This window comes from Chroicocephalus ridibundus, chromosome 7 (genome assembly GCF_963924245.1).
Source record: "Chroicocephalus ridibundus chromosome 7, bChrRid1.1, whole genome shotgun sequence".
Taxonomy (NCBI): domain Eukaryota; kingdom Metazoa; phylum Chordata; class Aves; order Charadriiformes; family Laridae; genus Chroicocephalus; species Chroicocephalus ridibundus.
The window spans coordinates 4,654,315-4,681,167 of record NC_086290.1 but is presented as its reverse complement, the minus strand read 5'-3'; the positions used below and the strand labels follow the sequence as shown (position 1 = coordinate 4,681,167).

Genomic DNA, 26,853 nt, shown 5'->3' with positions numbered 1-26,853 from the left:
AAGCAGCCGTGAGAGATGTACGGACTAACTCTGCCCAAATATATGCCGCAATGGAGCAAGACAAAGAAAGTAAGAAGAAAAAGAAAGGACGGTGTCTGAAGGCAACAAATTCACCGTGGGTAAATACGCAGGATGCAGTGATACACAGTGAAAAGAGTTTTCAAAGAAAAAGACTCGTAAAACTGCTGTTCTACTCCATTAGGTAACATTTAAATAGCATTATTTATTGTTTTAAAGTCTGTAAATTCATTTCATTGGGTGTCTTATCTGTCCAGCTCTGGAGAAAAACCAAACCTGTCAAATGACTGGCATGAAAAACACAACACGCCCAAGAGGTCGGAGCAACACGGAGAAGTCCTAAGATTACACGTAACACCACCGCTATTCCGTAGCGAATCTGAAAAACAAACTGTGAGGACCACTGCTTCACATCAGCCGGTGTCAGTCTGGATCCAGGATGACACAGAAGAGACAGAACAACATCACGGATATGTGGACCTCACTGCACCGAAGGGGAATCAAACTCAGCGCAGCACAGACGCGCCAAAGCAGTGGGAGTTTCCCTTAAAAAGGTTTATAGGAATAGATGCCCGGATGAATGAACGGTAAAGTAAAACAACGACTGATCATCCCTTATTTTAAAAAGTTTTGGCAAACCCAAAACTCAAATCTTCTCCCGGTTTTTCAAGCTTACACATTTTGTATTTAAAAACAACAGAAGCCCCACTCGCTCTGCACAATCGCAGAGACGAGCAGGCTCTCAGCGAACTGGCTAGGCGTTTTACATTTCAAATGTTCAAAAAATCCTGTTCTTCAAAGTACTTTAGCCTGGTTTGTACGTTGTTTTACGCACCTTGACATCTAAACACTTTTTTACAAATCTGAAGACCATCGTTAAAAGGAACTTAGTTTTCTCAGCAAATGGATTTCACATTTTTCTTATACGCCATGACTCTGATTTCATCTCACACAATCCATAAACATCCTTTAAAAAAATATTTTTATGGAAGCTTTCAGCTAATTTTCCAAAAAAAACCTCTCACTCCAGAGCATCAGCCCAAGGCCTAACTACTGCCCACAAATGGGGACCTCAGGAAAAGCAGGATTCTTCCCAGAAAACTAATACAGTCCTCGAAAAAACTCAGACTGTCACAAAACCTGAGCAGCTGGCAACTCTGTCACCATGAAGTATCCATATGGAAGACCGAGATGTGTCAAACTACCCAAAACGAGTTTGGATAGTGCAGAAGATGGAATAAATAATTCAGTATCTTCAACACTTTCAACAGCAGGTAGTAGATATGCTACCTGCTTCTACAACGTGCCAAAATGTAACACGCGAGTGAGAGCGAGCGAGAGAATGTGAGTATCTCCAACCTGTTTTCATGGGGATATTTTGCTCGAGGAACTTCTCTTTTTAGAGGCATATGATCCGTATCAGATGTTTGTCAGGAGCAGGCAGCGCTACAGAACATTAGGAATAACTTAGTGATTTTAATGTATATTCACAAAGCGCATACTCCTTCATACACATATATAAAAATTGTACCTTACTCAAATATTTAAGATAATACATATATAAGGAAAGTGGAAATATTTATTTCTCCCAACTGCTCTTCACACATCTGTAATATTTGTTGCTGTGGCATAGTGGCAACTTTCCTGCCTTAATATAAACTGAGGAAACTCTTCCATGTGGTCAGTGATCCAGCAATCAGAACTACAATGTCAATGCTTCTGCTCTGCGTTCATGAAATAATTCATCTATAAAACTATGTTGTGGAGTGTCCATCTTCTTCCTGCCCTTCCCGTAAGAAACAGCCGCACCTTGGTGCGCAAACGTACATCATTTGTACTTACAGAAGATAAAGTGACTCTTCTGTTCCCTAAGAAATTAGACTGTTTAATGCTTAAGAGCCTCCAGACCTGTATTTGGAGGATCCAACCCCCACCCGCATGGAGGTATTTATCAACCAGCACTTCACCAAACACGCAGGGACAGCAGGTAGGCCAATATTCAAAAGCATAAGGAAAATGCCGGTCTTCACGTATTACACACTATTTTCAGCCTCTGGACTTTCTTAGGAGGTCATTTTTTAACTCGGCAAAGCCCACGCTCGCTACCAGATTCGAACGGTTACACCGAAATGCCTGAGTGACCGGCTGACGTGAGGTTTCAAAGAAGTGAGACAAACACTCCCCTAAATTCAAAAGCTGCCAAACATATTTCATCAGACTTTCAAAAAATAATTGTTTTGTCTGTTCCGAATTAAGCTTTAAGTGCTTTAAGGGAGGTTTCTCTACAAACATGGCTAGAGATCACAAAGGGGAGCATTTGGATTGAATGTAACCCTTCAGTCATATATTTATTAAAGAAAACTTGCATCATGCCTGGCATATACCATGAGCTGTTTTATTTCCATTTACATAACGTGATTTTAAGTGTAATCTGTATTGATGTCCTATCATTTTATTTCTCGTGTTATCGTAACAGGCCTCTATCCACAAAGCCGCCAGCAAAAGAAACGGAATAAAAAGGTCTCAGCTCTGCAGCTTGGGCACGGCAGTTTGGACATGGCACGCGGGGGACCAAAGCAAGAGCAGGGACATAGAGGAGAGAATTCAAAGAAAAAGAGAATGGGCTAAAACGGTGGGAGAATTTGACAGTTCCGAAAGGGAAGCCTTTTGCCCATTTTTTTTTTAAAATGGTCTCCAGCTCCTGGCTGGGCGTTGCGCAGGGTTAACAATTACACCAGCCATTCACAGTCACGTTGAAGTCAATTTTTACAACACAAGTAAGCAAACCGAACCCCAATGCTGCGGCATTTTGGCATTTGGGCGTGGAAAAATCCAATAATAAAATAATAAGCTAATGACAACACTTTTAGGCTTCCAGATATTTTACAAATTATGTTTTCTCAACGCCTCTCATATGCAGCTCCGGTATCTTGAAACTTCTGAATTCCTTTTATCACCAAATAAAGCATCCAGTGCTGAATGCCCACTATTCCTCAGTAACAGGCAGGAGAAATACAGGCCTCGGGTTGAACTCATACAGAACAAAGTCAGAAGAAGATTCTAGATGCTTTCTAATCTTTAAGATTAAGAAACTGAGGCCAAAGTTTGCTTAGAGGGCCACAAAGAGAACCAGGGCCAAGGTGGCAACTCAGCAGCCCAAGAGAGTCGAAGATAAACGAGCGTCACGGCCTAGTGATTTAATCAACTTATATATTATCAATCTACCTACATATCTTAGGGACCCTGCTCACCGCAGTAACCTGAGAGACGTCCTAGAATTAAATGTTGTCTTCATGGGACCGTATGCAGTGATTCGGTGTTTTCAGATATGGTACTTTCAGGCACCAACAGTACACGTACGTTTGCCTGCACACAGATATACACGCACACACATCCTATACACACGTATATTTCCTGCACTTTTATCAAATTCCGCCACAAAACTGCACCGCATTCTGAATTAACCTATTTAAACCGCGGCCAGGAAAATTGTTGACAACAGCTAATTTGTTATTGGGAAAAGCTCGTGCCTCTCTCGGCCACAGAAAGCTAAAAATCCGTTGGAGGCGGCCGGCCGAGACGCTTTCATAGCTGCAAAAACGGAGCGAAGTGACACAGTTCTGGCCGAGGTCTCCAAATAACCCCGTTTTTCCAGCGATGCCTTTGTACTACACGTAAAACCTTTCAGGGGCTCCCGAAAAGGAAACTTTACTCAAGCTGTTTGTTGAGATGACCGGCGATGTTCTTTGGAAAGGATTTCCAAAAAAGTTCTGGAGCGCTGGTAGCTATACAATCATATGGGATTAATTTTCTGTATATCTCCCTATATATTGCTGGAAGAAACAAATTAACTTCAAAATTCAAAGATCTTTATACAGCCCTGTGCTCTTAGGTACAAATATTTAAGTAAGCTCTACTTCCTGTCAAACACTGAAATGGATATTAAATTACATTAAGTTATTATAGATACAAGTAGTAAAATTTCTTTTCTGCTTTCTCTGGGAGCTCCTGCATCTTGGCGTTTCTCGCACCGAGTATAAAGGATAATTTAATATTATCTGCAATGTAAATTCCAGCTTCTATTAAAATACTAAGGGCGTGCTGGATGTACAAACGCGTGCCCAGAAGCCCGTGCCAGAAGAATTCTCGCGAAAATCCCCCGTAAGGGATGACTCCACAAACTGGCTCAGGAAAACAGTATTTATTTACCATGTTCCTTTCGCCAGCATCTTGCGCTGACTTCAGGATGCCATCCGTTCATTCACCTTTATTTCTTTTCTTAAAAAGAAATGAATAAACAAACAAACCTCGCGGAAGGAAGGAATTTCACCATTCCAGCCCCAACTGAACCCAAAATTCCCCATTAAGCCCTACGATCACCGCCTGTACGTGCTCAGCGTGGTGGGAGCTGCCCCAGCCTGCAGGAACACCAAGAGGGGGAAAATGCTCCTCTTGGCTTCATATACGATATTAAAGAAAGGAATATAGTTAGTGGTTTAATAAATAAATATTTACATATATATATATCTATGGGAAAACTCCCTCTTCTCTTTCTGACCTATGGATTGACGTGATGAGACAGAAGCAAACCAGTAGATAAAGTATAAAAATTAATCTCTTCCTTTCTTCTTGCTCCTTTGGATAAACTACACGCAAATATTAGTAGAAAGTACAAAAACAAGGAGGAGCAGTGGCCTAATGAAGAACACCAAGCCCAAACGACATCCATCAGGGTGACGCAGTGCAGTGTCCCGAACAGTCCCCACCATGGACCTCCTAAGGGCTACTGTTTCGAGGAACAATTAAGCAAGATTACACAGAAACCATTCCAGACTGAAATTTTCCAGCTTTGTGTCATGTTACATTACTTGAATGAATCTCAACTTCTAAAAACATCAAAACACCAAAGAACAGTGAATGAGGGCTGTAAAAAACCCCAAACACTTGTAAGAAGTAAGACTCTTACTAGAAGCAGAAGAGCCAGCCCTACGGAGTACCACCAATGAACGGTAAGAAGTAACAACATTTTTAAGAATGTCCCACCCACTCTCTTTTTATTGCAAGGCTACTATGAAAAATGCCTATTATTCTATTTGCAATTTTTACCAGCAACGTCACTCAGGTTGTGCCTATAGGTCTTTGCACATCCACCACCTCCCAGGAGCGGCTGGATGGAGCCGGCGGTTCCCACCACAGCTGCACCCAACCACACCACCTCCGAGGGTCGCAGTGAGGGCTCAGCTTTACGGAAAGGATACGGCCCCGAAACTACAGAAAAAGCTCTTCAGAAAGATGGGGAGGAAAAAAAAAAAAAAAAAAAAAAAAAGAGCAGGATTTTTTTTTCCTAAGTTCCCAGAGAAATTCGAAGCAGCAAGCACCCAACCTCCCTCTTCTCTCCACTCACAAGCACTTACAGCCAGCCTGTTCTTAACCCTTCTGCACAGACAAAAATCCCCTTTTATCTTCCATTTATTTTCATTTTTACCTGAAAGGCAGAGAAGAGTTGGGCTTTTATGTACAACAAACACAAACCGGACTTTTTTTTGCAGTGCATTAGGCTGCGGTCTGCTTCCACCGACGGGAACGCATACCTGAATTTCCCCAAAAATTACAATTTTGCCCTTCTGATTTAAGTACGGCATATATTTAATGTAACGTTCATCTATACATGTTCTCACTGTTTAAGAACTCGGCGCAGGTGTTATTAATAAAATAAATTTATTTTTAAAAAGGATGCTATTCTATAAGCTTTGAAGCTCACACATAGCCTAACTTAACCCAGCTTGGGTTCATCTGGTCTTTAAATGACTTCTTTCATGTGGTCAGCCCACGAGCCATACGTACTGCTGCTCAATCACGCCACTGTACATCGTCAGCGCGAGGATGATTTGCATGATTTGCATTTCCTGTACCGTTTGAGCTTCAATGAGCTCTAAGCACCACGTACAAAAGAAACCACCGCCAAGTAATGCAAAGATTTTTAGTTAAACCAGATGAGACTATTTTAGTCAGGCTGCCAATACTGGAAGGAAAAAAAAAAAAAAAAAAAAAAGAAAAGAAAAAAGTCTCAGGGATATCCTGTTAAGTAAGGATTTATTTGGAGGGAATCTGAACCTTTAGATTCATACCCATACTTTTAAAATATAAAAGTTGTATGAATTCCTTAATGAATCTGGCCTAGCAGAAAATAATTCAGTGAGAACACTTTATTTTTTTTTTTTTTCAATGTTCCTAAGATTTTGGCACCACATTACATTAGTAATTTATTTATTTAGTAGTACATAAATGGGTTCTGATTACATTCGTTTTCCTTCCATATAAAACTAAATCTAATTAAATCGAATTCACTGATTGCTGGGTAAAATTTCTCCCTACGAAGAAATCTTTTATTTTATCACAAATGATCAATAAAAGCTGTTGGACAAATAACTATGATAGAAACAGCATTACAGTGGGCTTCAATGAATAAGTACTAAAGGGAAAAAAAAAAAAAAGTACCAGAGCCTTGCTGCCATGAAAAACAGAGACAGATGGGGAGACAGACCTATACGATGCTACAAATAGATGAATATCTTGTAAGGATTTCAACAAATGTTATAAGACGGAGTCAAAATTTGAAAAACTACAGATTTGCTTGCGCTGCTGCGCTGAAGTTCATCTGAAATCCAAGCCACGATATCATTATTACGTATATTATCAAAGTTTCAAAACTAACAATAAAAATACAGAGCATCCCTAAAGCCTTTATAGGATCTTTTCTAGATAATGGCACAATTAATAATGTCATTATTTAATAGAAACCCTGCGTTAATAAATAAAAGATTAAGGAAGTTGCCTTTTGAGGTGTATCCCGTTCCCAACTTAAAAAACGGAAGGTGCGCACATAAACTTCACGTGCAATATTGGATTTGATGGTAAGTCTCTCTTTAAAATGGTAGATAAAGTCACACACTGGAAAGATTAATAAATAATAGCACGCTGATACCGTGAACTGCATCTGACCAGCTACAGGGTGTACATCACGTATGCCTGATAGCAACCCAAGACAGCCTGTTCGAGCGCTCAAGGAATCTGCATATAATCATGCTTAATAAAAACCACAGAAAAACCTCCCATCGCTGTTGGTTCCAAAGGACATTCATTCTTCGGAAATTAAGTTGCGTCTTCGTTCTTCTCTATTGTTCAAACATAACCAAATATAAAAAGTGGCAGAAACTGGGACCGAGGGGTTAAATTCTGTCTCGAACACAAGAATTCCACTTCCTGTTGTCTGCAAACATACAGTCAAGAGCAACACTGAATCACAACACGGACTTTCTATATTGTGACTGTAAAATTTAGCAAGCGAAATGGCTCCCATATTAAAAATGCATTCTGTCATTTTTCCACTTAGAGATCCCCTGTATAATGTCCCTATTTAAAGGTCAGCTAATTTTATTATGGAAACTAACTAATAACCTTTATTAATTCCTAGGCTCGCAGTTTTCTAGCGCGTCAACCAAATAAATAACAAACTGCAGGAAGACAGAATACAAACCAAGCTGTTGAATGTCGCCTCTACCGTGTGGGCAAAAAAAAAAAAAAAAATCTGTATTTGCAATAGGCAAAAGAGGTCATTAGAAATGTAATATGCGGGGTTTTTTTTGCCCTGGAAATGACACTAGCACGTATAGACGGTGCTTTTTAAAAGCCAGGCCGCCGGTCCTCCCCCACGCTCCAAGACACCGAGACCACTGAATGAGGTGCTAAGTCCACTCCTGTCCAAGCACGACCAACAATCCCAAATATTAAACAGCACTCTTTTTAGGCGGGGGGGTGGGGGGAGGGAGGTCATTTCTTAAATTTTGCAGAACACGCACAACACTGGAGAACACAACCAAGAATTTTGCTTACAAACTTGTCTGCTGGCTTTAACGTAATAAAATGACAGGAAGAACATGCAAACATCAAAGCAAGAAGTATACCTATTTCTATTTTATTCTCCTGACATCTCTTGCATGGGAAGCATTATTCATGTTGCACACTATATGAAACGATGCAAAAACATCCACCGTTTCATTAAGCATTTTTGGTTTACGTAAGCAGATCAGAACGCAGCATTATTCATGACCAGCCTTTCCTAGCACATTGCTTTGGGTGAGTTTATTCCTAAGAAACATTACTACACGTGAAACTAAAAATAGCTAGCTATTTTTAGCTATTTAATCACGTGAAGAAAAGACAGAGTTCATATCAGTCTTCCTTAAGTTACAAAAATAATTCCATAATGCACCCCGCGCCTATATCCCGAAAATCCCTGGCACGCAACCTCCGGGCTCGCACACCGCGAGCCGCGCGGCGGCTGCAAGTAGAAGCAAAATGGGGTTGAAAGAAAAAAAAAAAAAAAAAGATTCCAGCAACAATGGTCTTGTGACTAAATCAGAAACAGAAGCAGAAGTCATGAGCCAAACAGATACCTATCGGTTTCCTTGAGCTTAATCTGATTAAAACCCGGCTCTCAAAAATGTTAAATAGAATGCCACGTCAGAGAGCAGGCAAATGATAAAAATAGTTCATGACAGGAAATCATTATTAAAGCAGCATTACTAGTGTATCTGTTATGGAAATTTCCCTGTAATTTTTCAAGGTTTCCCCTTATGCTTCTCTTTGAGTTGCCTGTTACACTTTTTTTTTTTTTTTCTCTCCTCTCTCCTCAATGGCTTGTAAGTTTGAGATGTAAAAAGAAAATTATCACTGCAATTTTCCAACTATACCCTGCTCAATACCATCTCAAGTGTGTCATACATCATCTTGTCATTCACTTTAACAAGAAATCACAGAATATTCAGAGGCAGAAAATAATCCAAAATGGGCAAGTGCCATTATGGCAAAAACACATTCATTTGCCATCACAGGAAGAAAAAAAAATAAATAATAATTTTAATCTTAATTTCAAGGACTTTCATAATGAAAGCTTCTTAAAATTTTTTAAGTGGGGGAAAAGTTTTATGACAAGCTGCTGGGAACGACAGGAGAGCTGTTCTAGGGTTCAGCAACCACAAGTAGAAAAATAAAACTGTAGATAATACACTATCACAGATAGTTTGATGTTTTAAGAAGCTTACACAAACAAAATAAAATTCAGCACCCTAAAAAAACAAAATAAAGTCATTATGACTATCCTTCCTACTACTACCATCCCTCTCACGACCACCCTCCGGATTACCGTGCCTTTAGAACACTCCGTTAAACAGGAACCAGACCTGCAGCACCTTGTCCTGCGTTTAGTTACGTCGTTCAGAAAAAGATTTTACAAAAAAACAACCAAACAAGAAGTAAACAAACAAAAAAAACCCCAACTCTTACAAGGTCTTATTTTACAAGGCTAACTCCCAATTTCTAAAAGCCTATTTGGGCACACTGAAGAAACTTCAACAAACGTTAACAGTCACCCCCAAAACCCCTTTGGTTTCTTTTTTAAAATGTCACTAGTGGGGGAAAAAACCCACCAGCAATCAAATTAGCTGTCTCTTCATTGAAAATAGGTATTTTCATCTCTAACGATGATTCAGGCTTCCCCGAAGAGCCCTGATTTGGCTGACCACTGATGCGCTGGCTTTCCAGCAGAAGGACACCCGACGCCCCTCCTGCCCCACCCTCCCGACGGCCCCTTCGCCCAGCAGCTTCCCCACCGCTGCGTGTGGACACTCATGATTTGTTTTAGATTTTAAGTCAAACTCAGAATTATTTGCCACTGACACATCATAAGACAAACGCATGATGTGGGGAAACAAAGAGGTGCTTCACAGAGACGTATCTAGACAGAACCAGGGCTGGTCTTTAATCAGACTCCACCTGCTGCCCACCTAAAATCCAAGGGTGACAACGCATCACGAGAACAAGGACAATTTTTAAAGATAGAAGAGTCACCACACGTTCTGCCAGTGTTTTCGAAGACCTCCTTGATTTTTGTCCCGAGTGTTGGCATGTTCATCCCGCAACAGCCAAGCTCTATCTGACTCAGCATGAAAGTGAACACGCATCCTATTTACAGCGGTGCTTAAGCCTTATCCCATAAAGAGTCTTCACATCTATTCTTCTTAATATCCCTCCCACATTAAGAAATGATTATCTAATACAGGGAGTAATCAGCTCACGGTCTTACTACAGTCGTCCTCCTTGAGAAAGCAGAGGGGGGGGGGGGAAAAAACAACTGCAAAAGTCAAGGTTCAAAACATCAACATTTACGGAGAACAACGCAAAGTTATTTAGATCTCAACGCGCGACCAAGTGCTGTTTCTTGATACTGAAATGCCGATCTGCTGGGAACTTCAAAGCCTCTCCCAGGACACATGCAATGTCACGGCCTGGAATGCCAGGAAGAAAAGACGGTGACAATGAAGGCAGAAGTGGTTTTAACGTTAATTTTAACATTTTACATGGCTAGAACATGGTAAAACAGAAGTTTAAGGGGTGTGGAAAGCCAAGACGAACGAAGGTGGAATCATCTGCAAACTGGTCTGCAAGCGGTGCCTGAAAATTACTTTAAATGCTCTTAAAAAGGAATCAGATAACAAGACAAATTCCAAAATCCTGAAGCGTCGGCAATTTTCGCTTCCCTCTCTACGCCCTTCCCCGGCTCCCCAAGTCTACAGCAAGGACAAGGCATGGCAAATCCAGAAGGTGAAGGGCTGGAGCCAGGGTAGAAGGAAGAGCAGCCATTTTTCATCCCAAGTACATTGGCAATCAAGAAGAAATGATGATTTTTTTCATACCAATTTCTAAATAAACACTACACATAACCAAAACAACACACCTGTATCATCCGAAATGCTGTCCCACTGTCAGAATTAAATAGCTGCTTAATTCAAACTACCAACATAGAAGTATGGACTTCTAGAAATATTATAATACATCAGTAATTGCAGCAGTAATATTAATAATAGCGGCAATAATATTAAGAGCAGCCTGTAAGACAGAGCCAAGCACACCCTTCCAGGGGAGAACTGAATGGACAGAGTTCAAATGTGCACCAACAGCCAACCGTACTGATGCAAATTTATTCAAAATACTCTTTTTTTTTTCATTTTCTCATTTCCCATCCACCTTCTCTATATTACCCTAGGAAACGAGACATGCAAAGGAAAACCAGGCATTCTTGTGGTGCTTAGGAGCCAAAAATCTGTGTGTAGAGTTATACAGAGGGCCAGAACACCTCCGATGGCTGAAGGCTAAGTGAGTCATCCACTTCAGAAGAACGACCAGTAACTAAACAAGAATCTGTAAAGCTATTAAACGCGAGTATCAATTTCAAGCTATGACACTGAAGGGAGAGAACCTTCCTACGTACTGAAACCATCCATACATCATACAGCGGAGTCGCTTGCAAAATAACCTCTCACCTAAGGAAATTCTTCTCCTTTGGAAGCCAAACAAAAACAGTCTAAAACGTTTATTGCCACAGATTCCCGCCCCGTTCCATAAACTGCTTAAGAGACATGACATCATGCTAAGTACCTAGACCTGTCTGGTCTATGACAGTCCCAGATTTCAGGGTGAAGACTAAACTGCAGGAGCATGGAAGGGCATGAATCCATGGGTCACCACAGATGCTGAACGCAAATCTGACTCACCGAAGCCCGAGCTGACACTCCAGCAAATAAGGTCTGGCGGTGGCAGAGACTGACACCACAAAAACAAGTCTTGTAATATTTTTGTCTTCTTTTCTTGGACTGGAAGTAGGAAGGCTTTCCTTCAGGTGGACAGGACCGAATTACTCCATCCCACCAGTCCCTGTATTCGCAGTTCTGCTTTCATGTGGTATGAACTCTACATATTTCTTGGGCACGTTTCCTGAGTCATTAGCAAAATAAAGAACAAGCCCCATGCCCCGATGGGACATTACTGTCCGTTTTCTTTCAGTTAGCACAGCAGCTGCATCTCCCTTTGCTCCACAGTTTCTTCTTCCACGTTGCTGCACCTGAGCTATATGATTTTAAACCTCAGTAGTACTTTACTGATGTCCTTTTATACGCCTCCTTTCTAAATCTTCCTTGTCTAGAAGTATTTGTCCGTTTTTCCCTTTCTAGCCCCTTCCATCACTAAGTGCCAAGCCCTTGGCAAGCCAACATTCACAAATCAGGCTTCAAAGACTCAACTTGGAATTGTCTTGACTCAGGTTGTGACACGAAGGGGCAGGGACCCCCAACAGGCCTCGCTCCCTGCTTCTGCAGGGAGGAGCAGATGGCCGACTTCCAGATGGCCGCCAACCTCGTCTCACAGATTTCCACATCTGCAGCTGGAACTACATCTCAGAGGATGGTCCTGAGACAGACTGCAGGTTACTGCCCACGGCTCCCGGCTTATCCACAAGCCAAAGCCTTTTGCAAAATGCAGAATGACAAGCCTGAAAAAAGGTTAAGACTAATTAAAGTTCAATAGCAAGGCACAGCTGGAAAAAAAAAAAATTCAACGGTAGACTTCAAGGAGAAATCTATCCTTGCAAACAAGGAAATGCCTCGCTGTTGGGCACTTGTACCTACCAAGAATTAAGATGCGAACCATGGAAACCCAACCAGCCCCAATGGTTTTGCTGCCAGGTTACCCCACAGCTGAAGATGGGCTTATTTTTCAGCTTCCAGACCCAAAGTCAGAAACAGCACTGCGAGAGCACTCGCAAATGGGTTTGATCCCGCTTTAAACACGATAAAACTTCCCAAGACCCAGTGAAACGGTGGTCAATGAGTTTTAGCTTAAAGTAGCCAAAGAGTCATTTGTGAGATGCGTGTACCATCGAAGGCTCATTTTAACACAACCACAAACTATATTGTTTCTTCAGACAGAGTTAATCCAACTCCTCTTTGGGGCAGTTAAAAAACCCCTTAAATCTACCAACAGAAGGTAACAAAACAGTAAGGAAATGATTTCATCAATTTTATAGCATATATTCTTCTACAGTTTATTTAATAAGTTCAAAAATTGAAATGTACTGCTTTCTTACTCTCAGTGCATATTCTCCTCAAAAAGACTATTTCCAGACATTAAAAAGAAAAGTGTATTTTACAATGAGAAAAGTGAGTATACCGCATTTCAAAATCCATTAAAATATAAAATTCTGGTTACAGGCGCAACAATCTGCCTAATTAGTTTTTCCTAATTAGCAGGATGCTCTAACCTCTTTAATAAGACTTCTGTGGACAGAATGTTCCATATTGGTTACCCATCTGAGGCAAAAACTAAACAAATACTTCTGAAGTACAGCTAATAGAACAAGCGTGGTTGGGCTCCGTGGTCAGAAGGCTGCTCTGGCGCGTTAATACCGGCAATCTGCAAAAACACAGAATATTCTACCTTAAATACACCATCGCTCACACTACAAACCCCTCCGTACGGACAAAATTAAAGATATTACACCCGAGAATTAATGAAGTTACACAGCACGTGCCGAGAGGAAAGAAAAAAGAAAAAAAAAAAAAGAAAAAAGGGACGGACCAAAATACACTGTGGAAAAGTGAGTTAAAGAGATAACGGGAGGGCAAATACCACAGTGATGCCGTAACAGCCCAGAGCGTGGCGGTGTAGCTGTTTTCCTCCACTCCAAAGCATTTGTACTTTTTGTACCTTCCTCTTCATGATTCAGAGTCTTGGTACGTACCTAGCAATTAACAGGTAACAACGTTATCTGCAAGGTCCATCTTATCCAATAAAAACCATTCTCATTATTACTCTATATCGACCGTGTAATTCAAAGACTAGTGGGTAAGAGCCGTGCAGAGCCCCAGCAACATCTGCGGTCAGAGGCAGATGCTCGAGATAAAGAAAATTCAGGCCCCAGTTTTGTCAAGAGTTTGCAGAGCAGCTGCTGAGCTTCGCCTCACCAGCTGAAATGTCCTTTTTACTGCTTAAAAACGCAGGAAGCACACAAGTATCTCAAACTCCCTTCCTGCCACCAATTTGTTCATCCCATTCGCTCCAAGATGCCCATTCCACCCACGCTCTGGGCACATCGGTCTCATCACCCACCGGTGGACCTCTTGAAGGCACAGCAGAAAACTATTACATCCTTCACTTTTTCCCAATCATTATCTAAGAAAACTTAAGTGTCGTGCACAAAATATAATCCAACAACAGACCCTTAAAAAATGCCTGCTAACAGCAGGAGGTAGAGAGACACCATAAATATTCTCTTCAAAGCCCAGCGATCCCCTGCAATCCACACTGTTGATGACCTTCCATACAACGGCTAACATTGGAAGTTAGTATTCTAAGAGTACAGATTTCTACTTTTTAATACCGAATGCATGCTCCACTCATCATAACATAGCATGGCACATCAAGATCTAGAAATTTTTTTTCTGTATCGATACGCAAAAATATACACAAGTCTTTTTCTGTCTATTTACAACAGAATGAGTATTAATCCAATCCAAAACCACCCTGTAGGTTCTCTGTTCCGTGTTAAAAACATACGTAAGAAAAAGCAGGTTTTATAACTTCTAACTCACAGTGCAATTTTGAATAATTACATTAGACTCTGGTTTTCTCGTTCTGAAACTGCTCTCTACCACCTCTGCCTAGACAGCTTCCATCTTCTTGGGCAAGACCTGAGATCTGGGCTTGAAGTACTTCAGACCTGAATACTTCAACAGCCACAGGAAACACTGAAGTCTGATTCCAAATTACCTGGGGCCACAAGATCCTTCGCAAGGCTGGCATTAAACTACACAAGAGTAAGCACTTCTGCAAACCAGAGTCCACCTGTACAGCCTTGAGTGGATGGTAACGCGACAGTCTAGAGTAGGTAGCTATGAGGCCTCTGTAACAGTTCTTCCATATAGGTCTCTGGATATCTTGAAGACATCGTCTAAAGCCATCAGTAAACACAATGGTCAACTGACCCCGGTCAACTGAACTTCTCTCCCAGTCGGGAACCTGAAGTTTTGTGAAATTAATAGAGAGGAAAGGCAAAACCAGCAGGGTCAGCAGGCATGACTCGTATGATACAAGGGCTGGCATGAAGTTACTATTTGTTGCTGGGATAACGGAGAGTCAGAAATACTGAGAGATGTGTAACGCCTGATGGCAATGCTGGGCTAACTCAAGTTACTGCCAAAGCACCTGCCCAACTTGTTTTGCCTCCCACTTTGATACCGCTCAGCTAAGACTTGTGGATGTAACAGTAATTCAGAACCAACTTTAATCTAGGAGGAGGAGAGCACAAAGAAGTAATTTAAGGGCTAAAGTTAAAAAAAAAAAAAAAAGAAAAAGAACAAACAAGAAGGTCAGTCTACTGCTGAAGACCAAAAAACTTCAAAAACTTGCCAAATGTGGCAAACTAAGCTGTTTTTAGAGAACCCCTGTATCTATATAATCAAAACCTTCACCCCTCTGCATCCACCTTATTAACCTCCAATGTGAGCCTCAGCCTATGTCACGATGAACTGGACATCCTTGAAGGAAACCAGGTCCAAAGCACACATTCCTTTTGTTGTCAATGGCTACAACAAGGCAGACAGAAGCTGCGTCTGGCACCGTAAACCGTACGACGTAGAGTACTTCCTTCAGAAATACCATCTAATTTGGGCTCATCTACAACTTATTACAGTATAGCCATAGCAAGAGAAATTCTCCTTCTAAGTTAATTTAGGAATCATTTCACTCTAAAGAATAGAAGATAACGCCTTCGTTACAATTTTCCCCAAAATTCGTCTCCTCTTCTTGCATAAGTTTAGTATCCTTAGCACTATTTCTCCAAATTCATTAGGCATATAAAATTTTTAGCTGTTATGTTTTTAATGAAATTGATCACCAGGAAATTTCTGCATATGCAGAGTTTAAAATAATTCTATTCCTCGGGGCTTAAACATAGGGATGTCGCTACGCAGGAAAACCGTTCCACGTTTAGTGAGTTACAACTATTCTGCCACGAGTAGGAAATGCATTTTGTTCACAAAAGCCAAAGGCACTGTCAAACCTGCAGCAATGCGCAGAACAGTAGGGAAAAAAAAGTGCCCGCAAACTAACTCCACTAGATAATGGCCCCATTTATCATTCTTAAATTCCATCTTTAATTAAAAATGGGATATTCTCTTACATAAATAAAAAATTGCAGATGTTCTCAAATTACTTGTCTTCCGTTTTTTTAATCCTTCCATATATAATATACACAGTATTATATGCATTCAAACATTTCTTTGTGTTATGATGTAGTACTTAATTCCATGAAGATTTTTCCATATTCCAAATGGACACACATCCTCATTATATGCAGAATATGTTACGTTCAAAAAATATTATCACTCTTAAAGAAAACGCAAGTTAACAAAACTCATAGTAGGAATACCGCTTAACTGCAACAAAAATTAAAGCTGAGGTAAATTTTCTGTTGGTTTACTTATCATAATTTACACCATTTTCAAAAAACATTTGATAAATCATTAGTTTAAACAATTTAAACAGTTACATCAGGAAAAACTGGTGTGAGAGAAACTTCAGGCCTGCTCTAGATACACCTTTCCTCATAGCAATTATTAGAAACATTGATGTTAACAGGTATAAATTCTTCCAGTAATTCTTCTGCAAAAAGAAAATCATGTATTTGCTTTTGATGGTAACGTCCATTGCGGTCTCCTTCGTTCTTTCTTCAAGTTGCTATTAGACAGAAATATAAGCTCCAGCGTGCAACAAGTAAAATGGAAATTAAAGAGAGCTAAACCGAAAAATGATGAACAAGCAGGCAAGGTTATAAACGTAAACAAGAAAAAAAAATGCATCTCTGAGATGGAAAGCATTTTTTAAAATGACTGTGTCCACCGGACCATCAGAGTATGTGTGCGGGAGGGAGGAGAAGACGGGGTGAAAGGACAGAGGCAAGAAAGGGAAACATACCATCCAAGGGAATAAGCAGATCACAAAAGCCTTTATTATAGAATGATGAGGGGGGAAAAAAAAAAAGCCTTTCAATTGCTTTGTATTTGTCAAAGATATTCAAATGACTAGACATAATTTACATAGATTCTTAATATTATTTTTTTTTGAAAGGAGGGTAAATTAATCATCATAATGCTTCAAAGCATCCCAACAACAGGTATCACTCCCAAGATACTTGGGCTGAGTAGTGTAAGCCAGAAGAAGAGGAAATAAATTCATCAAACTCTGGTTTGGGGGAGTCAGAAATCCATCTTAAATTAAACACATTCCATCGCACCATAATCTGGCACATCGATTGTAATCAGACTACAGCCTACATGTTGTATGTTTAGAGAAGAAACGACATCATAATCCACAAAATCAAGTATTTTATGGGTCAATTTACATTAGCATTTCAGTTTGATAGAGAAGAGCATTTCGGAAGCAACTCTCCCAACCACCCTCACCTGGCACATCTCAGCTCACACCAGAGTGGTCTCCAAAACTATGAACTGGATCCCTTCACATGAAACAAAGCCAGAAGGTAATGCTCTGGGAGAGCATTTAACGGACTCCGGCCTTGTCTTACGGACATTCAGTCCTAAAGAACCAGGCTACACCTGGTCTGATGCAAAACCCCCTGAAATAACACGCTGTGTGGACACTGGACCAGGAGCACCGCTTCACTCTAGCACCTTTCCACATCCCTATCAAGCTGCGCTACTTATTAACTATATCGCCTGCCTACGCGGTCCTGTGCACACTATGGATCTGTATACGGCTATAATTCCAGAGGAAGCAAGGAGATAAAACTAGAAGACACCGTTGGGCACATTTTCTAAAATGACTATGGACCATCTCAGTGTCTTCAAAATCCACACTGAAACTCATGGACTCCCACAGGAGATGCTAAGAGCCCACAGCTGGTGTGAAAAACCATCTGTAAAAATACTGCTTGAACTTCCAGTCTGGATCACCCAGGCACGTCAGAGAAAGCCCTCAGCCAGTGGTGACAGCAGTTGTAGTCACAGAATTGTCTAGGTTGGAGGGAACTTTAAGATCAACCATCAACCTAACTCTGCCAAAACCACCCACTAAACCATGTCCTAAGCACCACATCTTCCCATGTTTTAAATACCTCCAGGGATGGTGACTCCACCACTTCCCTGGGCAGCCTGTTCCAATGTTTGATAACCCTTTCAGTGAAGAAATTTTTCCTAATATCCATCCCAAACCTCCCCCGGTGCAACTTGAGGCCATTTCCTCTTGTCCAATTGCCTGTTCCTTGAGAGAAGAGACCGACCCCCACGTTACCACCCCCTCCTTTCAGGCAGTTGTAGAGAGCGATGAGGTCTCCCCTCAGCCTCCTCTTCCCCAGGCTGAACACACCCAGCTCCCTCAGCTGCTCCTCATGAGACTTATGCTCCAGACCCTTCACCAGCTGCACTGCCCTTCTCTGGACCCGTCGCAGCACCTCAGTGTCTTTCTCATAGTGAGGGGCCCAAAACTGGAAACAATATTTGAGGTTGGGCCTCACCAATGGAGACAAGATGGCAGGAGTGGAAGAGAAACCAGCTGAGCAGGCTACTGAGCTCTCAGGTCCGGGCGCTTGGGCAGAACTAGGTGACTAGAGGTGACCGGAGGTGACTGAATTCCTGCTCTGCTGCAGACTGGCAACTCAGACGTCCCCAGCAACCTGAACCAAGGCTTTCAAACTTCAAAATATTTGGGTCAGGCTAATGCTAAAAAAAAAAAAATAAAATAAAAATTTAGTATTAACGTAGGCCTTCTCCCAAAACTGTTTTGCTAAAAACACTTTGCATAACTTAAAACTGCTTTTCATTTCACAAAATCCAGCCAAGCTGTGAGTACTTATTAAGAAAGCTAGTTCTTTATGACACTGGAACACAAAGCTATAAATCCAAATCATGTGCAAACCAAGTATCTGATAAAATTTGTATTATTTACTTCTTATGTAAAAAAAAAAAAATATTTTGAGATTAGGAAAAAGCAGCACAGAAAAAAAAACAAAATCAAGATTTTATTCTTTATTAGATGCAAACCGAAGGCTTTGTTTCTTTCCCTTTGGAAGATCAAATTAGTGTTATGGACTAGAATGACAATGAATTGTAGAAAATATTACGTTCTTTATAATATAGTGCTGTATATGTTTGTTATCTGAAAATAGAAATGCAATCCATAACTAATCTAGAAATAAAATATATATATACACAGCAACCATTTAAAAGGACAGATAAAATACTCATTAAAATCCTAAGTGTAGAAATACTGAATCATAACGCACAATTTCATTACATTTTACTGCCAGCAATGTAAATATCAATTCTCCAGGTGATTCATAAAATTCATTTTAGAAAGAAGAAATAAGGATTTCACCCAGCACTCGAGAACATAAAGGAAAACACATGGTAGGGGTTGAAAAAAAAAAAAAAAACAGACTGTTGTTCTTCCCTTGGCTCATTTTTTCTGTAATTTTTCTGGAATTTCAGGAAATCGAACGGGCAACTGCCATTTCACACTAGCACTGTCTATAGCTCAGCCAACGGTCCCAACCGGCATCTTCCCGGTCCTGCACCTCTCCTTGCATCGCGTTCATCATTCCCATCTCATTTCTGCCACGTCTGACATCGTGGCACGTATATACTTCCACTGAGTTCAAAGGAAGGAGCCTGGATTTAAATTTATCTAAAACCCCTTCTAATTATCCAAATTGTGAAATCGCCTAATAACGGGATTGAATAATAAAAAAAAAAAAACAACAAAACAAACCCAAAACAAAAAAGCCACATGTTGGACAAACGAAACAAGTAAAGTTTTTGGAGGGAAGCGCGCATGTGGGGGTTTCCACACAAAAACGTAAAGAAAACCTGTCACTTTTAAAATGAATAGCTACCATCTGCCAGCATTTTATCTGAGGCAAAGCTGATTAACGCAAAGTGAATGTTTAAGATCACATTGCTGTCTGCCTGAATAAATTTCAGGTAGTTTACTTGGGAAATTATTTGTCCTGTTTCTTAAAAGAGGGAGGGGTTTTTTTGTTGCTATTGGATTCCTCCCCTCCACGTTTTTACGCAGCCGGACCCGAGAATAAAAATATTTGCTTTTAAATTGCGGTACTGTACGAGGATTTTGAGCCCCAGAACGCTGTTTCTGGCCCCTCTGCGCGGCAGCAGCAAGGTAATCCATCTGCCCGACAAAGGAGCTCCCATCTCCTTCGCCGGCTCCAGGAAAACTTTCAGGCAGCCTCTCTCCGTCATACTGAAAAATAAATTTTAAGCAGTCTAATTGTGAGCAGAGAAACCACAGCAGCGCTGTTATCCTCAACAGGAAACCATTTTGCCCTTAGACCTTACTTAATTTTTTACTGGATTACTTAATTTTTTTACTGGATTGTTTTACCGGATTACTTTTTTTTTTTACCTTTATTTACAGTATCTTCCTGATTAAAAAAAAATGAATCGATTATAGAATTTAAACCTTTTTCTTGTTAACTTTATCAAAGCATTGCTTTGTAGTAGTGTTCTGATAAAAATCATTCTCAAACACATTCAATTAGATGCTCTTCTTTAGAAGTTGCCTTTGAACGATAACGTTTTCAGAAGAAGTTTTCAGAGCAGATTTTGGGCGATATTAATCTAAATCGCCCAAACCCCGTGTTTTAGACGTACGTTCCCACGTTACGTACTCCCGGCATCAGATGGGCTCCCATCTTCTCCCTCGTCGGAGAGAATTTCACACCAGGACACCCTCTATTATCTGGGGCTACAGAAGTGGAGGGCATCATCTGCGATAAGTGGTGGAGCTTCATGCCGTTCCATATGGACGGATATTCTCTTTGCTTACACTTTTAAGCTGGCTGGACCCCAGCCAGCTCTGGTCAGAAGTCACCAAGTTGTTTTAGCTCAGTACATGGCGCCTGCGTCTCGTATCTCGGTGGGGTTTCTGGGTTTAGGCTCAACACGGCGCGAGGACGGCCATCTGGCCCCCGGTGCGAAGCGAACTCCCAACCAGCTACCGCAAAGCGTGGGCAGGACGAGCCGGGATGCGTTTGCACAAGCCCGTGTGAACTAACCTTGGTGAACTCAACCGATTTGTTTAAAAATATAAAAAAAAAAAAAACATGCAAGCAAGTTTAGCACTAATGAAATTAAAGAAGGAATGACCCTGTACTCAGCTAGGGAGGGTGAAAGGGGAGCACGGGATGAAGCGGTGTCTCCCGTACCCCCCTTTCAGTGCACTTTTCCCCTTTAAATGAAGAATTTCTCTTATTCTTGGTTTGGACATCTCTACAGCAAGGTAAAAACGTCGTTATTTGTATCCATCAGTGAGGTTATAGAAATGAGGAAGTTACAGCCCCACGGTATTTTTAATCAAAGATGAACCTGAACCCTCTTGAGGGGATACTGGCTATTACATTTAGTCACCTTATTTCTTCATGTCTTTCTATCAACTAATCAAAGTACAAAGGACAACTCACCGGTCTATTCTTTAGGAGCACGTCCCGCTGCACCTGACATAAAACTGCAGTTAAAACACGCACTTCTTGAGCATAACACTGAGCAGCACAGAAACGGCTTGAAACTTAAAAGAGCTCTGAGCAGAAAATTATTCACCAATTCCAAGTCCCATCTTCCAATGCAACGAAGGCGAGCGTTAAGACCAAAATACACATTCTTTGTAGTTGGTACCCTAAATGAGATTCGCGTTTTATTCATCTATATACAGAAGCAAGCGCTACAAAATATGCCAAAAAATATATATAGTATCAGGTAAACATTTTTTTTTTTTTTAATTTGCAGGTATGCGTTTATCTTATTTAATTAACATATTACTCACCCATACAATTTATTTAGTTCTTACCTGAACGTTAACGGGGCCAAATGCAGGGAAAATTATTCCACTTCCTACGAAGATTATATAAAACTGCACTTAAAGTATTCGACATAAAGATGTAAGAAGACAGAGACGTTCCCAGCACAAATGGGCGTCTCTGTACTCTAAGGAAATGGCTGAAATTTGCCCTGCCTTGTGCCAATGCACATTTTCAGACTTCTTCCCCAGGACATATTACTTGCAGGTATTTCTTTTAAAAAAGAAAATATCTAGAAAACAGTAAGTACTCTAGCTTACGAATGCTCACACGTGCAAACTGTGCGTGTTTTCAGTGGGGCTGAGCTGAAATAATTCACTGGAATAAAAACCTACAGGATCACCGTTTTGAAGAGGACATCTAGGTGACACCAGTCCATCAGTTCGTAAAGAATTCACTCCATAATAATGCATTTTCTCTCTCTAGAACAGAATGAAAGCATCAGAACTGAAAAAATCCTAAATCTAGTAGTCTTAACAGTTTCTTTAAAAAAAAAAAAAGACAACAGATCTACATCATATACTGCTGGAAAACGCTATACATTACTGAACACCACACCCCCCAGTTTTGTGTTTTTGGTTTTTTTCCCAGAGCTCTATTAATTGAAAACAATGATTTGTTTTCTCCTTTGTAAAATGTAAAAAGCACAGAGTTTGTCTTTAAAATATAGTTGTCAAATATCAAGGGGCATATATATGCTAACATTTACCCTAGGGGTATTTCAGGGCTAGAGTCTGTTACAAATAAAATCTTTATTCATATGAACAGCTACCTGGGGGGCAATACTGAACGTTACACATACTATTTATTTATGTATATATATATATATTAAAATAATCTAGCAGTAGTATTAATACAAACTGGAAGCTACACTGCATTTAGTCTCTCCGTTTCGCAGATCTGTCTTATACTACTAACTTTTTAGGTTTTGAATTAATTTCTGTAGAGGATAGTCCTTAAAATACAAAATGCTTTCATCTAGTGTGTCATACCAACTGGTTTATTATTTGGAATTTAAAAGATTGTTTGTGGTAATAAAGAATAGAATTAAGAAAAGCCACCTTTTTTTTTTTTCCATTAAATTCTCCAATAGTATTTTTAAGTTTGAGAACTTTCCTTGAATTAAGAAGGAACAAAAAGGCTAAAAAAAAATTAATTTTTGTTATGTGCTTTCCAGAATTACTGAACAGTCACTACGGGCTATGGAAAACAACTTTAGACAAAATCAGACATCTACATTTATCAAAGAATTTAAGCTGTCTGAAGCAAGTTGGGAGACAAAGCAGACAACGCAGCAGCCCTGCAGACTGCCAGCAGCCGGAGGAGGTCACGTCTCTCTGCTGGACCTTCCTAATTTACGGAATGAAGATGATAATATTCCATCAACTGCTAACCACACTCTGTAATTGCTGAAAAACTTGTCCAGAGAAAGCAGACAGTACTTCTGCCCTTTCTTCAGTGCATTTCAAATGCTGTGATTTGGAATTTGCCACCCCAAGGATGAAACTCCTTACACTCACGCAACGTCCAAACAGACACCTTCTTTCCAATTAAGGAAAAAATCGTGTGAGTCTCTGGACAGCAATTAAGAAAGCTCTTAAAAATGCTCAGTCCTGTGGCTGCTGTACATTGATATATTAGACCATTTCAAGTTTACTAGCCAAGTATGCCACCTTTAGAAACTCTCCTTATGGCCTTCCAAGCTGGAAGGACTCGCTGCGTGCCTTATCGTCCCCATTCATCAGGGCTTCTGTCCTCCTTTAAGGAGATGAATGAAGACGTGAGCTGGTTTAACGACATACTGCACAATGACGCCATGAAAACAGAAAAGCAGCATTTTTCTAGAGAAACACGGCGTCAGGGAACTAAAATAAATCTATGCAGTGCTGCAAATAAAATACTAAATGTCCGATATCATCCGTAAAAGCTGCATGTGTTCCCCTTGAAGGGCGAGGACATCTCCCAGTGACAATTCTGGGTAGATCTCCTCGTTCTTGCACAGGAACATCATTTTATTACACACCAAGTACAACTTCACAAAAGTAACAGTAGATGCACTGCTCGTCCCCAATTCAGCTTGAATTCTCGCTCGAGGGAGTACATGTCTGTTCTCGAATAAAAGTATTTGCAAGTTCATCACATAAATTCTCTGGTCGCTGCAGAGCATCTGAATTTAACATCTAGGATTCCGCACCGTATACTCTGCTTCAAAAGCACTTTTTAAGACTGATCCTTAACTCACGGAACATCGCTTGAAAACTCACAAACCTGCTTCCTTCCCATAATCAGCTTGTATTTATAAACCTATAGATCTTGTAAAACTTATCTATAGTACTCCTGTATAGATGTATAGCGATATCAGACTTATTAGCATCAGCATTATTTCTCATACGTCTTGAAATAAAGTACAGCTTGGAATGACACATTTCGTAATGCAGCTCCCTTACCAAAAGTGTTCGCACTCGAAACATTTGTGACCTTTCCGTGGTATTAAATGCACAAATAGAAAACAAGGTATTTATGAAGTGTCACATTTATGACAATCACTTGTAAAAGAACATTTTTATTCTACAAAGAATGTCAATATTATAAATAATGCAAATTTGGTATTTCCCACCACCTCACAAGAAGGATGAAATATTTAAATGTGCAATTCAAAACATACGCCCCTGCCAGTTTGCAATGAGAATTTTGTCTTAAACTACTGCCTGGGAAGCAGATCTTTAGTGGTTACTAACAAGCTGGAAACAGAAGAATCAATGTTAATTCTAAGCAACGTTTTTTCTAATAGGAGAGAGTAGTCAACCTTATTAGGCTTTAGTCTGATACACTTATACTTTCAATTTAATAAAATACTCGAAACATTCAATTACAAAACAAACATTAAAAATGCACAAGTGAAGGTACCTTTAATCAGTTTTCCTCTCACCAGTCACATCAGCCCTTGTTCCTAAAATTTTCTCCTGCCTGCCCGGATAAGGTACATACTCTATTTTAAACATCGCGTCTTTGTGAACTTTGACTACTTGATTCTGTCTGATCAAACCCGACCAGCAACAGCCAAGAAAAAGCTCCCCTCTCTTTAAGATGCTCTATTGGTTAGATCAGATTTATTTGCTGTCAGTAAAGGTTATATTTGCACATAAGTCTATGACAGATTGCAAGTTTATTAACTTCAAGCGAGTTTTCAAGCTGCTGGGTTGAGGGGTTTTTTTTTTTGTTGGGTGGCTGGTTTTTTTCGTGGGGTTTGGGGTTTTTTTTTTGGTTGTCGTTCCCTCCCCCTTCCCCCAAGATGTGGGTTACTTGACAAATTGGAGTTAAGTTATCTTAGGTCAATGTAACTGTAAGTTAAACTAATGAAGTGTATGTCTATGAGTGATGTCTGATTAGTTTAATACAGTTAGTGCTGGACAGCTTGGGCTGCTGACCTTGAAGGAACACAGATAACATTGCGATGCGTTGGAGGATGTGGTTGCGATACAAGACAAATTTACATAACAGTTTGTCATATACACTCCTCCAAAACAAAATTGTTGCAAAAGGAAAGCAATAGGAAACCAACGCTAAATGCCTCGCACGAGACAAACCGGGGAAAATTAATTATAACATTTGGCTTGGGATGGGAGCTTATTTTAAATGCAAGCCAGAAGCACAGAAAAGGTGTACATTTATATAGTGTGCATTCCAGAATGGATTAGACATCGTGTTGGGTAACACTGTTCAAACACAGCCTTCTGTAGCACAAAATCTACTCTCGAAAAATCATATTCCTTCCCCAGCCAGCTATGTCTACTTGCTCCTGGTAACAAATACCTGATCCAGTTCTGAACGTTAACGAGTTAGCGCATCTTTTCGGTGTGCTCAGAGTCCTGCAGAAGTTCATTCTGTGGCCGAAAACCAGCTGCTTGTGCTAAAACAACCCCGTGCACCAACGGTCTGTCTCCATGAAGGTGCAAAGTCAAGCGAGGGCTCGTTCACTACCCAGGCTCCGCTCCACGATACGTCACTGCTCAATGCAATCACCTCACCACATCTCAACCCATCAGGTAGGCCAGGCGAAATCGCTGGGTCTAACGACAGATTGGTTCTGGAGTGACTGATTCTCGCTACACGATAGCTATCTGTTGACCTAAATAGTCTGCTTTTATCAGCCCAGGTTCTAGTGATAGAAATTTGCCACTTACATAAATGCATAATTGACATCCACGGTTGCTGGCACAGTACAGAACCGGACCGTCATTAAGATAAAACTGCTCCCTTAATCCTCCAGGTCAGCCCAAGGAGTACACTCCAATAAATCAGACTTGCTAATAGATACATGGGAGGGCAAGTGAAAAAGCTTGAAGCGTTCATATCTGTGCCATCTTTCAACCCAATCTGTGAAGCACAGTTTAAACCTTTCAATATTACTGAATTCACTTGGAAATTTTAAAATAAGATGTACGTATACATGGATATCCAAACAAGCATCCATATATTTGCACTCTTAGAGGCTCTCAAGGACCAGCGATGCAAGAGAAAAATAGTCCAGGGAAATTGAAAACGTGGCGGTAATTTCCCAATTATACCCCAAAAAGTCAGTGCAAGAAGAAAAACTTGCACCATTGCAAGTCTCCCCTTGCTTGCCCACATCCACTTGCACGCACATAACCGCAGGGTCAGCTCAAGGGACCCGGCTGAAGGTCTCCCTGTAATTTGAGCTTAGAAATTACCAGATTCCTGGGTTACCTGTAATTAGTACTTGCTGGCACTGTTTGCGTGAAATAAAGAGCAGCAGTCCGTGCTTTCCAATGCCACTTCTTGGCAGGGAGCGTACAGAGGACACAGTCTTCTCGCAGCTCCTCCTGGAGAAGGTCCATCAGCTGTTTATGGGAACCACCATAAAAGGCTTCAATGAGAAGAACACTCATTTCCCAAGTACTTCAGAAACGTTCTGCAGTACTGAAACGTTCTGGGTTCTGAAAATGACAAGAGAGAAATATTTTACTTTAGAAATACACCTTGGTTTATTTTACTTAAGGATACTGGAAAAAGCAGAAACATATTGCAAGGCCTTA

At 40.5% G+C, this 26,853-nt stretch overlaps 1 protein-coding gene across 19 annotated transcripts in view; it reads right to left on the bottom strand.

Annotated features, from left to right (window-relative positions):
* The window catches only part of GTDC1 (glycosyltransferase like domain containing 1), a 190,206-nt gene that overhangs the window by 102,032 nt on the left and 61,321 nt on the right, over positions 1-26,853 (bottom strand). For 17 of the 19 annotated variants that reach the window (XR_010071917.1, XM_063340787.1, XM_063340782.1 and 14 more), the window contains one exon: positions 26,525-26,754. Coding sequence is in view for 16 of the 19 variants with exons in the window: in XM_063340787.1 (XP_063196857.1) it covers positions 26,525-26,706 (182 nt within the window). In the remaining 3 variants the exon portion in view is untranslated. Of the gene's footprint in view, positions 1-18,442; positions 18,648-21,403; positions 21,520-26,524; positions 26,755-26,853 lie in introns of those variants that run through there. The other 2 variants (XM_063340797.1, XM_063340798.1) reach the window with 2 other exon arrangements.